General features: G+C 41.1%; 1 protein-coding gene across 3 annotated transcripts in view; it reads right to left on the bottom strand.

The window, feature by feature from the left end:
- SIK3 (SIK family kinase 3) overlaps positions 1 to 15429 on the bottom strand; it is a 260030-nt gene that overhangs the window by 43349 nt on the left and 201252 nt on the right. For all 3 annotated transcript variants that reach the window (XM_087821520.1, XM_087821521.1, XM_087821522.1), the window contains exons 5-6: positions 8834 to 8958; positions 8110 to 8233 (exon numbers count right to left, since the gene is read on the bottom strand). In XM_087821520.1, coding sequence (XP_087677646.1) covers positions 8110 to 8233; positions 8834 to 8958 — 249 coding nt within the window. The remainder of the gene's footprint in view (positions 1 to 8109; positions 8234 to 8833; positions 8959 to 15429) is intronic.

Genomic DNA, 15429 nt, shown 5'->3' with positions numbered 1-15429 from the left:
CAGTGTTAACAGTTTATCAACCTTTTGACTCATGTATGTCAATTTATTAGAAAATAACACCTATTTCTTGAACTTTCCTTATTTTCATTCTCGGTGGATGTGATGCTGTCAGAATTAAGACTCAGCATTAGTAGATGCTGGCTCCAATGCTGGTAATGTCAATATTTACCTCTAGCCCTGGGCTACTGTTACACTAGAGGCTGTCCAATTTGCAGTTTATATTTTTTAAGAAAAAGTTTGTTGCTTCTGCTATCATACCATTATTCAAATATAATTTTAAGTCTTAATATCAATCATTATAGGACAAAATTCTGGCTCAGTTTTACTTGATACTCTTTTTCTCAATAAATAATCCAGCTGTAGATGGGCAAAGTGTCTATTCCAGGATTCTCTTGATACTTGGGGTAACTTGGCAGATATGTATTTATTGAGAATTAAATTATAATCAAAGACAGACAGTTTCTGCAGCCAGACTGCCAGAATTCAAATCTCAGCTCTGCCACTTACTAGCTGTGTGATTCTGAGCACATTATTTAACCTTACCATGCCTCAATTTTCTTGTCTATCAAGGAACAAGAGCTGCCTACCTCATAGGGTTGTTTTGGATATTAAATAAGTTAATGCAACAGTGTCTGACATGTACAAAGTGCTCAATGAATGTGAGCTATTGTCCAACTCTCTGGAGTCCTTCCCCTCAGAACTTCTTCCTTTCCTTGATTTTCCTCTATAATCCAAGAGACAGTTTGCTTGAAAAAAGCAATACTGAATAGGGCCGTGCCAGTATTTACCCACTGGTTTTCTATTATATAACGTAAAGCCATGGAGATGGTCAGAGGAGGCCTGCTTAACTCTGAACCACACAGATCTAGCCTCTTTGCCAACATCATTTATGATTTCTGCATTCATTAACACGAAAGCACTACACAGATTTTCTCCCTTGTGGTACAGTAAGCCTCAAAAAGGTATGAGAGAAATGTTTTGAGGACTCTGAGCCCCTCAGTATATGGAGACTGATGGGTGAGCTACTTTAATCTCCTGCCCCATTCCCACTAAACAAAATGCTTTTAGCCGGTCAAGCTTCTGTGAGGTTCCTGATAAAGAAGCCAATCAGGGCAGAGCTATCTGAGTCCAAGCAGAAGCTTTTGGCAGGAGCTGCACAATACGGTCTCCATCAGATGCATTATGTAAGCCTGGGTCTTCCATTCCCAGTGATAAAATGCTTGTGCAGTATTACAATTCATTAAGTCACAATGAAGCCTAATCAATAAAGACTCAAAATACTGTCCCACGAGAGCTCTCTATGCACTCGCTATCACTGCAGTGTTTTTCACTGTAAATTAATTTTCCTTCAGTTAAATAAATGACTGATCTCACTACATTTGCTAGCAGTTAGTATGGTGAGTAAGACAAACTAGGCTTTAAGAAGTAGGCCTGTATGGGTTTTAAAAATATATTAGTAGTGAATAAGTCTGTTGCTCAAAAAATTTAAGTTGGCTTCCCTCAGTGGGAGTGGGAGTCAGAGAAAGCATCGCTAACACATGTGGCCAGGCCAGCTCTCATCTTCTGCAACAGCTCAAAAAAACCAGCAAGTTTCAACTTTTAAGCCTATAATTTAGGCTCAGCATTTTCCCTAACTACTTTCTGGAATGCTCTGAGAAATTTAATCCAAAAATACTGGTCAAGGAAAATAAGTTTATAGTAGATCAAAAAGAAAGTCTATAGTAGATCAAAACCTTTTTAAAACTAGAAGTGACCTACCTGACCTGGTCATTTACACAACCACATACACAACAAATGTACATAAAGGCAACTAATAATTCAGATCATCAGCAAGCTACCTAACTCTTCAATAATAATAAGGCACGAGAGTCTGGTGTAAAAGTCTATAGGTGACTGATGATGATGCTTCTGTCATTAAGAATGTTTACAGAATGTTTACACCATGCCCGGGGCCACTGGGTTTGAGGAAGACGGTGAACAGTGACACAGACCTGAGTAAAGGGGTGACTTTCTTGGGAGGGGGGAGATGTGCAGAATTATAAAACTAGGTGGCAGACAGTCAATTCGGCCTTGAGTAATCCTTCTTTTAAATTTATACCACTGTCATTCCAATGGGAAAGTATGTCTTTAGCATATGTCAGGGTGCCCAAGAAGGGAAGCTTATATCAAACAAACAAGAACCGGGCATAGAAATATCCACTAAGTGTGAGGATATTTCATTTCACACATTACTGACAATAAAGAGATGCTTAGAATTCTGGAACTAACTGTACCCATCTGTATGCACAGCCTCCTACACAGCTGTAGATACTCTGGAATTCAGCTCGGCCTTCCCCACTTTGCTTCCCAAGTGCTAATTTAGAAAATGATACCAGCTCTGCTGGAGTCTCTAGATCCTTTTGGCAGAAAAATGGATAAATTCAGCTCAAGTCTATGACAATGGACTGAAGGAGAAAAGGATCTTGTTCTTTAGGACTTTCTTCAACCACATGACCTTCTGTAGAGCAGTGACAGTGGCCTCACAGGCTGGAAGGTAGCTGGCCCCAACCTCTGCAGGAAGAATTACCTCTAGGTCTAGTGAGGTGCCACTGTGTCCAGAAAAGAGGTGTATGCAGAAAAAGGGTTCTAAGGACAGACTCTAGGTTTCCTTCATATGAACCTGAAGCTTTATGTATAGGAGGTCTAAGCTAAGCAAAGGCTAAACGACCGTATGAATCCATTTTCTCCTGTGCCTTACCCTCTGGACAACATTCTCTGATGGGCCTTGGGGATTCTGGCCTACAATGTCAGGGAAGGCTGAGCACATGGATATCCTCGAGGGCAGGAGAGATCATACCGGTAACAGCAATCATCTACTCACTTCCTAGACTGGGTTGCTTCTCATTTTCTGTACTTAATTTTACAAAAATTTTTATTCCTACTTAAGGAATTACATGTCTAGGATTAAAAAATGACCACATTTAGAATAATTATGTTGGTGTTCTCTGAGTTTTTAAACTTTGATGTTAACTTAGATCCTATTACAACAGTGAGTTCTTTCTAAGTAGTTAAATGCTAGAGTTTATTTCTAAGCACTAACAGCCAATGTGATTGACAACATGTTAGCTGCTGGACCATCACCCACGCATGAAGCCAGCTCTAGTAGGGCTTGAGTAAAAATCTTCTGCCATGATGCAAAGGGTGGGGATGGAGGGGAGAGGGGACCCTGGAGAGCAGAGGAAGTGGTCTGTCGGTCTTGTTCTTTCTACTGCAGAGTGGTATAGAACAAACATTGAAATGAGTACTGACTTAGTCATTTATTACCTGTATGCCTTTAGGCAAATAAACTAATTTCTTTAAACTTGAGCTTCTTAAACTTCATTGGCAAAATGATAAAATAATAGGTGTCAATACCAATTCCATAGTACAGTTATATAGTTCAAATTAGATCAAGTACAGGAAATACTGTGTAAACCCGAAAGCCATAAAGAAATGTTATTAATATTATTATCTGAATATGAGTGCACACTCTGGAGGGGTTTTGGTAGTTAGCATTTTAACAAACCTATGCATGCATGCATTCATTCATTCTACAAATATTTTGTCCTAAGTCCTGGGTATACAGCACTGAACAAAACCAAAACCGTATTACTATCAGGAGACAGCGGAGATGGAGCATGGGGACACAATAAACAAATAATGCCAGGCGGTGAAAAGCGCTGTGAGACAGGCAGTCGAGTTATGAGCAAAGGATGGCGGGCCAGTCGGGAAAGGCCTCTCTGGGGGCGCTTAACCAGAAGCCTCAAGCACGGGGAGGAGGGAGGCTACGCCAGCACCTGAGGGGCAGGACTGTGTGTGCTGGGCAGAACGCTGCCGGAGACGAGATTCGGGCGGGGGGTCACAGTGGTGCCTTGTAGGCCATAATGACAATGACTTTTTGAATTTTATTCTAAGTGTAAATGAAAGCCAGTGGAAGGTTTAAAGCAGGATTCCATTTACTATCTACTTACTATTTACTAAGTCCTACCACATGCCAGACACGGTGCTAGGCTATACATAACTGAAAAAAACATGTTTTGTCTTTACTTTCTCTAAGCTCATAGTCCACCAGTGCAGAAGATACATAATGAAAGAGGTAATCACAATAAAAAGTTTTCTAAGTTCCACAGTAAAAGTCCAGGGACCAAAAGGATGGTAGAAATGATCTAAATTCTTATTTCTATCACATCTAATTCTTATTCTAAAATACAGGAGTGGGTGGAGTGGGGGAGGAAGAAGTATTCTAGGCAGAGAGAATTAATCCAGAGAACACCCCTTATTCAGGGAACCAGAAGGAAATCAGGGTGACCAGATGCAGAATGGGAGTTGGGGCTGAAGAGATAGGAGCCAGATCATAAAGGTATTTCTCTGCCATTGCTTTTTTAGACAGCAGTCATGAGGTCAACTTAGTAAGTTATAATCAGCATTTTTAATGTAATAGAATAAAACAGTGTACATAGTAAAGGCAAGTTTTGCGTTTTAGAAAACTTTTGTTTAATTGTGCATGTGTGTGTATGTGGAGGAGGTCCTAGGTCACAGTATAAAATATATATTTTTATTATGGTCATGATAAAAAATGTTTGAAAGTTACAGCTCTAGTCACTTTAAGGAGTAAACTTTAGCCTAAAGGCAATGGTAAACTATTGACAAATTTAGTTGGAAAGTGATACGATCAGATCTGTGTGTGTGTATTGTTTTTATATTCATGTTTCACAAAGATTACTCACACAGCAGTGTGAAGAACAGATTAGGGAGGGACAAGACTGGAGCCATGAATCCATTTAACTGGCTGTAATTTAATCCAGGCAAGAGCCACTGCAGAAGGTGCTACAGGAACGGAGAGTTGGATCTATAGGATTTGGTAATAGGTTGGCTATTGCGGTGGTGAAAGTGGAGGAGACATCAAAGCTAGTTTCTGCCTTGGTCAGATAGTGATGTCATTCCTTAAAACAGGGAACAGAGAACAGAGAAATTGGGGGGTCAGGGGAGTTAAAGTCAGTTTTTAAAATGTTTCCATTGATGTGAATTTGAGGCATGAAAGTGAAGCTGATCAGTAGCAACTACTTAGATATATAGCCCTTCATTCTGGAGGAGAGGTCTGGGCCAGAAAGTTGACTGAGCACCAATTGGGGACTGAACACCCCAGGGATCTCTGCAGCCATGGCAGTAAGATAGATCAGAAAGATGGTCAAAGAAGGAACGAGTTAAAAGGTTAAACAGAGAAAGGGAAATCTGGCAGAGAAGAATGAGAAGGTGCACCCAGAGAGACAGAAGGAGAATTGGAGAATGTGGTGTCTGAGTAGCAAAGAGAAAAAAAAGTGTTTCAAAACTAAAGAGTGACTCAACAATAAGAAAACAATTCGATTTAAAAAATAGGCAGAACACTTGGACGGACATATCAACAAAGAAGATTTATAGATGGTAAATATGCACAGAAAAATGCTCATCACCATACATCATCACAGAAATGCAAATAAAATAAGACACCACACCACACAGCTATTAAAATGGCAAAACTTCGAAGCGCTGATAACATCAAATGCTGGTGAGGATGTGGAACAACAGGCACTCTCATTCACCGCTGGTGGGAATGCTGCTTTGTCGAATACTTTTTTTCAAATAACCTACAACCCACCATTCTTAAACCTCCTTCCTTATTTAGTTTTCCCACAGCACGTATCATTATCTGACATACTATGTATTAAGTCATTAACTCTAAGGAATAAAGTTAGTTATTCCAAAATGCAATGCCCATGTGCCTATGCTATGTCCAACCCTAGAGGACATACACTCTGTATGTTGGCCCTTAAAATGAAAACATGATTAAGCCAAAAAAATTGATTACTCACTGCGCTGTCTTTAAAATGTTCTTTTCTTATGTGCATATTAATGGTGACAAAGATTCTGGATATGCGGTATTTCTTCTCAGTGTTAAATTTTTCTAAGAGCTACTTATCCTGCTAACTACTTATTTGAAAAAATACTTATAGTCAATTAATACTTGACAAAGGAGATAAAACATACAATGGGGTAAAGATAGCCTATTCGAAAAACGGTGTTGGGAAAATTGGACAGGTACGTGCAAAAAATGAAACTAAACCACCAACTTACACCATACACCAGAATAAAATCAAAATGGATTAAAGACTTAAGTGTTAGACTCAAAACCATAAAAATCCTAGAAGAAAACAGGCAGTAAAATGTCAGACATCTCTCATAGCAACATTTTTTCTGAAGTATCTCCTCAGGCAAGGCAAACAAAAGAAAAAAATAAACAAATGGGACTACATCAAACTACAAAATTTTTGCACAGCAAAGGAAACCATCAACAGAATGAAAAGGCAACCCACTGAATGGGAGAACATATTCTCCAATAACACATCTGATAAGGGACTAATGTCAAAAATTTATAAGAAACTTATAAAACTCAATTCCAAAATAAACAAACAATCCAATTAAAAAATGGGCAAAGGACCTGAACAGACACTTCTCCAAAGAGGATACACAGATGGCCAAGAGACATATGAAAAGGTGCTCAATGTCGATAATCATCAGAGAAAATGCATATTAAAACCACAATTAGGTATCACCTCACTCCTGTCAGAATGGCTGTGATCAATAAATCAATAAACAACAAATGTTGGCGAGGATGTGGAGAAAAGGGAGCCCTTGTGCACTGCTGGTGGGAATGCCGACTGGTGCAGCCACTGGGGAAACAGTATGGAGCTACCTCAAAAAATTAAAAATGGAGCTGCCTTATGACCCAGCAATTCCACTTCTAGGAATATATCCAAAGAAACCCAAAACACTAATTCGAAAGAATATATGTGCCCTTATGTTCACTGCAGCACAATTTATAATATAGCTAAGATTTGGAAGTAGCTCAAGTGCCCATCAGCAGATGAGTGGATAAAAAAACTGTGGGATATTTACACCGTGGAATACTACATAGTGATGAAAAAGAAGGAAATCTTACCCTCTGCAACAGCATGGATGGGCCTGGAGAGCATTATGCTAAGTGAAATAAGCCAGTCAGAGAAAGACAAGGACCATATGATTTTGGTCATATGTGGAAGCTAATGAACAAAATAAACTAACAAAGTGAAGACAGACTCAGGGATACAGAGAACAGGCTGCCAGCTGCCAGAGGCGGGGGGCTCGAGGACTGGGTGAGCTTGGTGAGGGTTAAACAACAACAACAAAAGACTCATGGACACAGACAGCAGTACGGTCACTGCCACAGGGAAGGGGGATGAAGGGGGATGGACACAGACAGCAGTACGGTCACTGCCACAGGGAAGGGGGATGAAGGGGGATGGACACGGACAGCAGTACGGTCACTGCCACAGGGAAGGGGGATGAAGGGGGATGGACACGGACAGCAGTACGGTCACTGCCACAGGGAAGGGGGATGGAAGGGGACCTGACGGCGTGGTGAACACAGTACAATATACAGATGATGTATCGTAGAGCTGTACACCTGAAACCTATATAACTTTATTAACCAACGTCACCCCAATAAATTTAATAAAAAATCTGTGGAACCTGGGGGATTCAAGTCATAGAAGTAGGAAATGCAACAGCAGCAAGACCAAAGCGCAAAGCCTTGGCATTTATTACCACCTTTCAGTGGGTCCCAGGAAATGGAAATACTATCCTGAAAAGGGGTGGAGAGGGGGTGAAGGACAGGGTGAAATAGGAATACTGACTGCCTTACTACTCTGTGATGTGCCAACTGACTCTTTACATACATTATTTAATTTAGTCCTCACAGTAATAATCCTCACAAAACTGTCAGCCATTTACAGATGAAGAAACTAAAGCTCAGGAGACTTAGTAATCTGGCACACGCTAGTCACTATGTGCAGAGCCCAGATCCAAACTCAGACAAACTTGACAGGGCTATCTGCTGCCAAAGCCTGCACACGCTTCCTACGGAACCTTGCCTGCGGAGGTACCAATTCAGCAAACCGGAGCTAAGAAAGGTTATTAAATGGGCCATTTATACTCCATCACTCAATTCCTAGCATAACTTAACATGTCTAACTTTCCACGAACCCAGTCAAAGCTGTGTGCTGGCAACACCCTTACCTGTGGACATAAAAAATGGAATGCGGAACTTGCCACTCAATACCCGGGCCCGCAGGTTCTGCAGTGTGCTCCCATCAAACGGCAGGGCACCACACACAAGCACATAGAGGACGACTCCAAGGCTCTGCATCCCAAACACAGAGTACATACAATTAATTGCATCAGAGGAAACAAAAGAGGCCATTATAGTATTTGTCTGAAGACAATGTGAGTCATGCACAAGATAATGGAACAAACTTTCTCTTGCTGTTTTATTTATGAGAAATAATATGGGTCATTGTCAAATAACATTCTTTGCTTCTAGCCATTAATTTGGGGAATATATCTAGAATTTCTCTCAGTATTCATTGTCTACAAAGAAGGCAAGTGGCAACAACAGAAAGAATTTCTGTTTTTGACAAGGGCACCCATTCAACTGCCCTTGGTTTTTTCTTTTGGAACAGGCAAAGGGGGGGTTTGAAATCTGTGGCACAATCCATAAGACAATTGTTGGGGAAAAGATTGCATAAAGAACTGGAAATTCAAAGAACAAGTGAGCATGATCTCAATTCACATGCAGCATTTTGTGTGGTCTGGGGTGAGGATAGTTGTCATTGATTCAGGGTGTGTGGTCTGGGGTGAGGGATAGTTGTCATTGATTCAGGGTGTGTGGTCTAGGCTGAGGATAGTTGTCATTGATTCAGGGTAACTGATGTTATGGGCATAAGAGAAGGCAGTCACATACCCAGATGTCCACTTTGGGCCCATCATACTCCTTTCCTTCAAAGAGTTCAGGGGCAGCATAGGGAGGACTGCCACACCAGGTCTTCAGCAGCTGCCCAGGAGTGAAAAGGTTACTGAAGCCAAAATCTACAAAGGCAAATGGACATAACTCATGTTATCTTAACCTAGCAAATACTAGTTTCTAGTCACTAGAATAAGGGTTCTGAGTCATTAAGTTTGAATATCCAATGTGAAAAGAGAACATTCAGAAATTATATAATCAGTCACTTAATCTTAAAACGATAGTAAAACAGATATAGAAGAGCCGGAATGCAAAAGGTATCTGGTTAAACTAAAAGTAAACATGACTGCTTTATGTTGGCAAAATAAGCACCATTCCCTTTCAAAACCTAGGCTGAGTGAGGCAAGTGGTACTTGTTCCTCTAAGAACAAAAATAAAACTGGATAATGACTGATGTGAAGACCATGTCAGAATCATAAATACATGTAAGCCTATCAACTGGACCCAAAATTTCATATTACTTTTACTTCTCAAAGCAAACACATTTATGACACTGACTCTAAAAATGAGACAATGTGCCCGGCCGGGCGTGGCTCAGCGGTTGAGCATCGACCTAGGATCCAGGAGATTGCGATTTGATTCCCGGTCAGAGCACATGCCCGGGTTGCGGGCTCGATCCCCAGTCGGGGGCGTGCAAGAGGCAGCGGATTCAATGACCTTCTCATCATTGATGTTTCTCTCTCTCTCCCTCTCCCTTCCTCTCTCTGAAATCAATAAAGATATTTTTTAAATAATAAAATAAAAATCAGACAAAGTAACATTATTATTTTTAAGGTTGCTTATTCAAAGTAAAGAATATACAACTTATTTATAAATTGAACAAAGAATGGTTACATGTTAGCTTCAATTTCCCTCCTTTTCTCCACCTCCCACTTTTTAAAGAGAGACTAGGTAGGAGATAGAAGGGGTGAGGTTTGGGGAGGAATACTAAAATGAGCGAGGCTGACAGGCCAAAGCCTAGAGAGTCACTCACTGAGAAGTGCTTTTATGTGTATCAGTATTTATACAAACGAGTCATATGTATGACACACCAGAACTCCCCCAGACTGACCCATTCCCTGTGGTCAGTGTCTGAAAATGCCCAGCACCTCCCTACTCTCTGTGTCTTCCTCCCATTCCTAGTTTCACTCTCATTAACAACTCTGTCTCCTTTTGCTGTTTCTCTTCTTTCTATGGTCTACAGAAGGCATGTTCTAGTAAGTCATGTGCTGATTTTGACTGTGCCCCTGCTCTCCACTTTTTCTCAGGGCTAAATCTTCTCCTACCAGAGTTCCCACTATCATTTGCTTGGTAATAATTCTCCAAATTTATATCTCTGACTCTAGTTCCAACTCTTAAGTTCTTGACATGAACTTCTAATACTTGCCTGGAAAGAAACACCTCAAACTCACCGTTTTCCAAAATCAAGTCTGCTCTAACAGTCACGTCCCCACGGTCATTAATGGCATTACCATTCCAGTTATTAGGAGCAGGAGAGTCATCTTTCCTTCTTTGCTCAGTTCCCAGTTTGAGCTGGTAGAACTAGACTGCTGCTACCCTGTAAGTGTGCCCTCTTCTCCTTCCTATTTACATTCCTACCATCTCAGTTCATACTCTTATCGTCTCTGACATAGATTACTTATACCTATTATTTCCCTCTAAGCCATCCATTCATTGCACAGTGAATGTTACACAAATCACACTGTGTTACATCCTTGCTTAAAAACATTTGGGAGCTCCCTTCTGCTTACAGAATAGTCTAAACTTCTTAGTATTTAAGGTCCTCACCACCCAACTCCACCCTAATTTCCAACTTATCCCTGGTCATTCTAGCATTAATAGCCTACTCACATCCTGTGTTTATGTGCCTTACTTATTCGATTTCCTCTCTGGGCCATGCCTTTTCCCTTCCTTTCCACATTTGAAAGATCACTTTGTTTCAAGGCCCAGTAAAGTATTACTTCCCGTATGAAGCCTTAGCTGATGTCCACCACAAACACCACGTCAATGGTTTCCTCCTCGGTGCTTCCACAGTTCTTTGCTTATATCTCTACATACGAACCACATCTCTGTCTTATATTATACTCAGTTATACTATGTGTTTATTCCCTCTAATAGTCAGTAAATGGGAGGGATATCATTTTATTTGTCCTAATTTCCACAGCGTTTCCATACATAGTAGGGACTCAAGTAAGGTCACTAAATTAAACTGTAATAAAATCACTGGGCCAATCCTCTCACCTCCTGGCTCCCGGAGCCTGCTCGTACTGACAATGGCAGCTGGCCAGCTACTGGAGCCTCTACCTCCTAGCCATCCCTCCCAAGGCTCTAAAATTAACTTAATGATCTTGAGGGGCTTAGAGTTCAGGGCCATCATTAGAAGCTCATTCTAGTTACTTCTTTGAGAAACCGAATGCTCTCATTCCTCAATAAAAAAAGTCTCTTCTGTCAAGAAGGGGCCAAGCAATGAATTAAAACCAGATGACTTTAAATTTTCCTAATAAGCAACTTAAAATATATAGGAAATTTCTCATTTGAATTACAAATGCTCTGTCTGTAGATAATAGCCTTTCTACCGTCTCACTCTGCTGGGGAGGGGAAGGCACAAAGTTGACGGCATGAGCTTGTTTACTGAATCTACCAAACAGGAAACCTTTGCAAAGGGAACAGTATCAAAGGGAAGTATCTTCAGCTATGGCTACAGGCTTTGATTGTCATTAGGTGTTTATATGAGAAATGAGTGCAAGAATGAATGATATGAGTAGGACCTGGCAGTCAGAGAGGCCATATCTAGGGAAGCACGTGCTTCCATGGCATGTCACAACCAAACAGCTGGCTTCCACAGCTAGGCCCAATGACCAACAGCAAGATTTCAATTTTGATAAGATTCAACAACAAAACCCACCCCGTTGTTCTTATTTCCTATTTCATACCAAGCAAAACTCTTCTAGGCCTGTAAACCTGTGCAGGTCTCCTATAGTTATTTCAAGTATTGTTCTTATCCCTCGCACATGTAAGCAACAGTTGCCTCTCCCTGCCTGCTAGGTCACTTTCCCCCCCCCCATTAAAGCCAGCTTCCTCTGATGAATGATCCTGGGATATCCCAATTCATTCTTTAATGTACCAAACCCAACAGGATCTGACCCGCTCTCCTGCTTCAATACACGTGACTATAAATTGACAGTTTTATTGAAAGCTTACTGCTCTCACCTTCCCTACTAGCGCCCCTTCACAGGTACCTCACATTCATCTTCAATAGCGCTGTGCACCTTGTTAAGTTAAAATTCTGGCTAGATTGCTGTCAATTCGTTATATCGTAACTTACTTCCTAAATATTTAAATTACGGATGCGGGAGGAACCTCAAATTATTACAGGTACTAAATCTGGAACTCATTTTCAAAGTCCAGTGCCTTCTGATCAACACTTCAGGGACTGAGCAGCAGCTGGGATGAGTGCCATCTTTTCATTCCCTCTGCTGCTTGAATTTGGGAGCATTCCAAGTCTAGAAGGAAAACTAAAAGCAGATAAAAGTCAAACCAGTATAGTTCAGATTTTGTTGGTAGTTTAAGGAAGTGCTAGGGAATGCCGCTGGCATATGTGGTAGGAAGTGAAGGTGGGATGGGGTAGGTGGAAAATAGATAGACATGGAACAGAATTACTAAGATTTTTGTTGGTTTTTAGTTATCTAAACATATAGACAACTGAAAAACTGCAAGATGACCCAACTTGGAAGAGAAATTACCACAACAAAATTTAAAGCAATGAGTAAAATGAATGAGGAAGCATTCTTGCTGGCTTGGATCAGAAATGCCAAAGCAGCAGGGAAACAAAAGCTTTTACTTGTTTATTTATAAGTATGTCTTTATTGATTTCAGAGAGAGGAAGGGAGAGAGAGAGAGAGAGAGAGAAACATTAATGATGAGAGTCATTGATGAGCTGCCTCCTGCACACCCCCTGCTGGGGATCGAGCCCGAAAACCCGAGCATGTGCCCCGACCGGGAATCGAACCGCAATCTCCTGGATCCCAGGTGGATGCTCATCCGCTGAACCACGCCAACCAGGCAAAACAAAAGCTTTTAGAACTTAAGTCTGCTCAGTTACCTTGAACCTAGGAAAACCATACTTCCATTCATCTTATTTTTGCTCTCGAGCTGTTCTTATTTATAAAGTCTTTCATTATTTACTAAAGCTTCTTATTCTAAAATTCTCAATCTCTAAATAGGTTCCACCATTTCTTTCACTCATATATACAACATATGGAAGCCGCCTTCCAATGGACATAGCAACATGCTGGTTCCTATGAAAGAACCAAAGGCAGGAAAGATGTGTTCCTATGGAAGGACTTAGAGGAAGGAGAACTCGGCTGAATGGCTAGGATCTGAGGAGGCAGAGGGGGAATGCGAAAAGGGACTGCTGAACGGTGGCTGCGGGACAGCACAGCAAAGGCGATCACTTGGAGCTAGTGTGCTGAAGTTCAAACAAAAACAAAGAGACTGCCAGCCCTGGGTAGGATTTAGGGTTTGCAGAGGTGTGTATGTGGCAAGAAATAGGATTACACAGTAGCATCAGGCCAGAAAAAATATAGCTTTAAATGCTAGAATAAGGACCTTAGGCTTCATCCTGTAGACCAGTGCTTTGCTTGCTTCTTTCCTTCCTTCTTTTTCTTCTTTTTTTCAAAAAATTAAAAAATTTTATTAGACTAAAACTAATATGAACTAATCATCATCTTTGGTTCATGACACAGTCTCATCATTGCTGCTTTTATTTAGATTTTTTTCTACAGCCTTATTGAGATACACTTCACATCCCATAAAATTCACCTATTTAAATTACACTGTTCGGTGTCTTTTAGTATATTCAGAGTTCTTCAGCCATTAGCTCAATTAAAGAAACTCCAAACCAATTAGCAGTCGCTCTCCGCTTCCCCTTCTCAGCTCTTCTACAAATGCCCAGCCCTAGGCAATCACTAATCAACTCTGTCTCTATGGATTTCTCAATTCTGAACATTTGGTATAAAAGGAATCATATAATATGTGATCTTTTGTGACCGGCTTCTTTCACTTAGCATGTTTTTACCATGTTGTACCATATATCAGTAGTTCCTTTTTTATTGCTGAATAAAACTGGTATGTGGGTATACCACTTTATCTATCTATTCATCGGCTGGTGAACATTTAGACTGTTTCCACTTTTCGGTATTATTACTAATGCTATAAACATTCGCGTAAGTCTTCTGTGGATATACGTTTTACTTTCTCGAGTATGTGCCCAGGAGTGGAATCGCTGGGTCATATGTTACGCTAACTCCACATTTAATCTTTTGAAGAACTGCCCAAACTGTTTGCCAAAGTGCATGCGCCAGTTTATACTCCTACCAACAATGCACAGAGGTTCTAGTTTCCCCGCAGCCTTACTGGTTTTTAAAAGAAAATTACAGTCATCTTAACAGGGTAACGTGGTGTCTTACTGTGGATTTGATCTGCAGTCCCTGACTGCTGATGATGCCGATCACCACTTCATGTGCCTACTGGCCATTTGTACTTTTTTGGATAAATGTCTCTCCAAATATTTTGCCCATTTTTAAATCGGGTGTCTTACTATTGAGTTGTAAGAGTTCCTTGTATATTCTGGATACAAGTCTACCGATGATCTTTTTACTTTCCTGATGACGCACAGTTTTTTAATTGTGATGCAGTTCCATTTATCTGGATTTTCTTTCGTCACTTATGCTTTTGGTGTTAAGCCTGAGAAACCACTGCCTCAACCAGGTCACAAAGACGTTTCTCCTCGTAGTTATTTCAGTAATGCAATAAGCATTCCGGAGCCTCCCGCCTGAATAAACTTTATTTATTTATTTATTTATTTTAAACATATCTTTATTGATCTCAGAGAGAGGAAAGGAGAGGGGGAGAGAGAGAGAAACATCAATGATGAGAGAGTCATTGACCGGCTGCAGCCCGCAACCCGGGCCTGTGCCCTGACCGGGAACCGAACCCCAATCGCCTGGATCCTAGGTCGATGCTCAACCGCTGAGCCACGCCCGGCCGGGCATCTCCCACCTAAATAAAAGCCACTCTCCTTATAAGTACTTACATCTAATCTTAAGCACCACCCATCCCACCCCCTTGTCCTCTCTTTAACCCCTGATTTTCAACCCTGTCTGTACATCAGAATCACCATTGTTGTTTGAAAAATGAATTTAGAATGACCTACTTCAGCCCCTCGGACGCAGGAGCAGGGAGAATGCCGCGGAAAGAAGAAAGGCGCTCGCTCTCTCCCGGAGAAAGGAAATTGCGAACTGTCGCCACAGTAAGGGAGCGGAGAGAAGCACTTCAGAGCAGGACAAGGCAGCCTGCAGCAGCCACAGGATGTCACCCAAGTGGGAGGCAACTTTTACCTGGGGTGAGACTATAGTGACATAGTGACTCCAGGTGGGAAATGGGAAAACTTCCCTCAGAATTTCTGTTCTTTTTTATACAGATATGCTAAGACACATAATGCACTACGAACATAATTCAGATTCATCCGAATCACCTAGAGGGTCACAATGTGAATA

Source organism: Miniopterus natalensis, chromosome 11 (assembly GCF_054644295.1).
Source record: "Miniopterus natalensis isolate mMinNat1 chromosome 11, mMinNat1.hap1, whole genome shotgun sequence".
NCBI lineage: Eukaryota > Metazoa > Chordata > Mammalia > Chiroptera > Miniopteridae > Miniopterus > Miniopterus natalensis.
The sequence above is the reverse complement of the archived record's forward strand: the minus strand, read 5'-3'. Positions and strand labels throughout refer to the sequence as shown.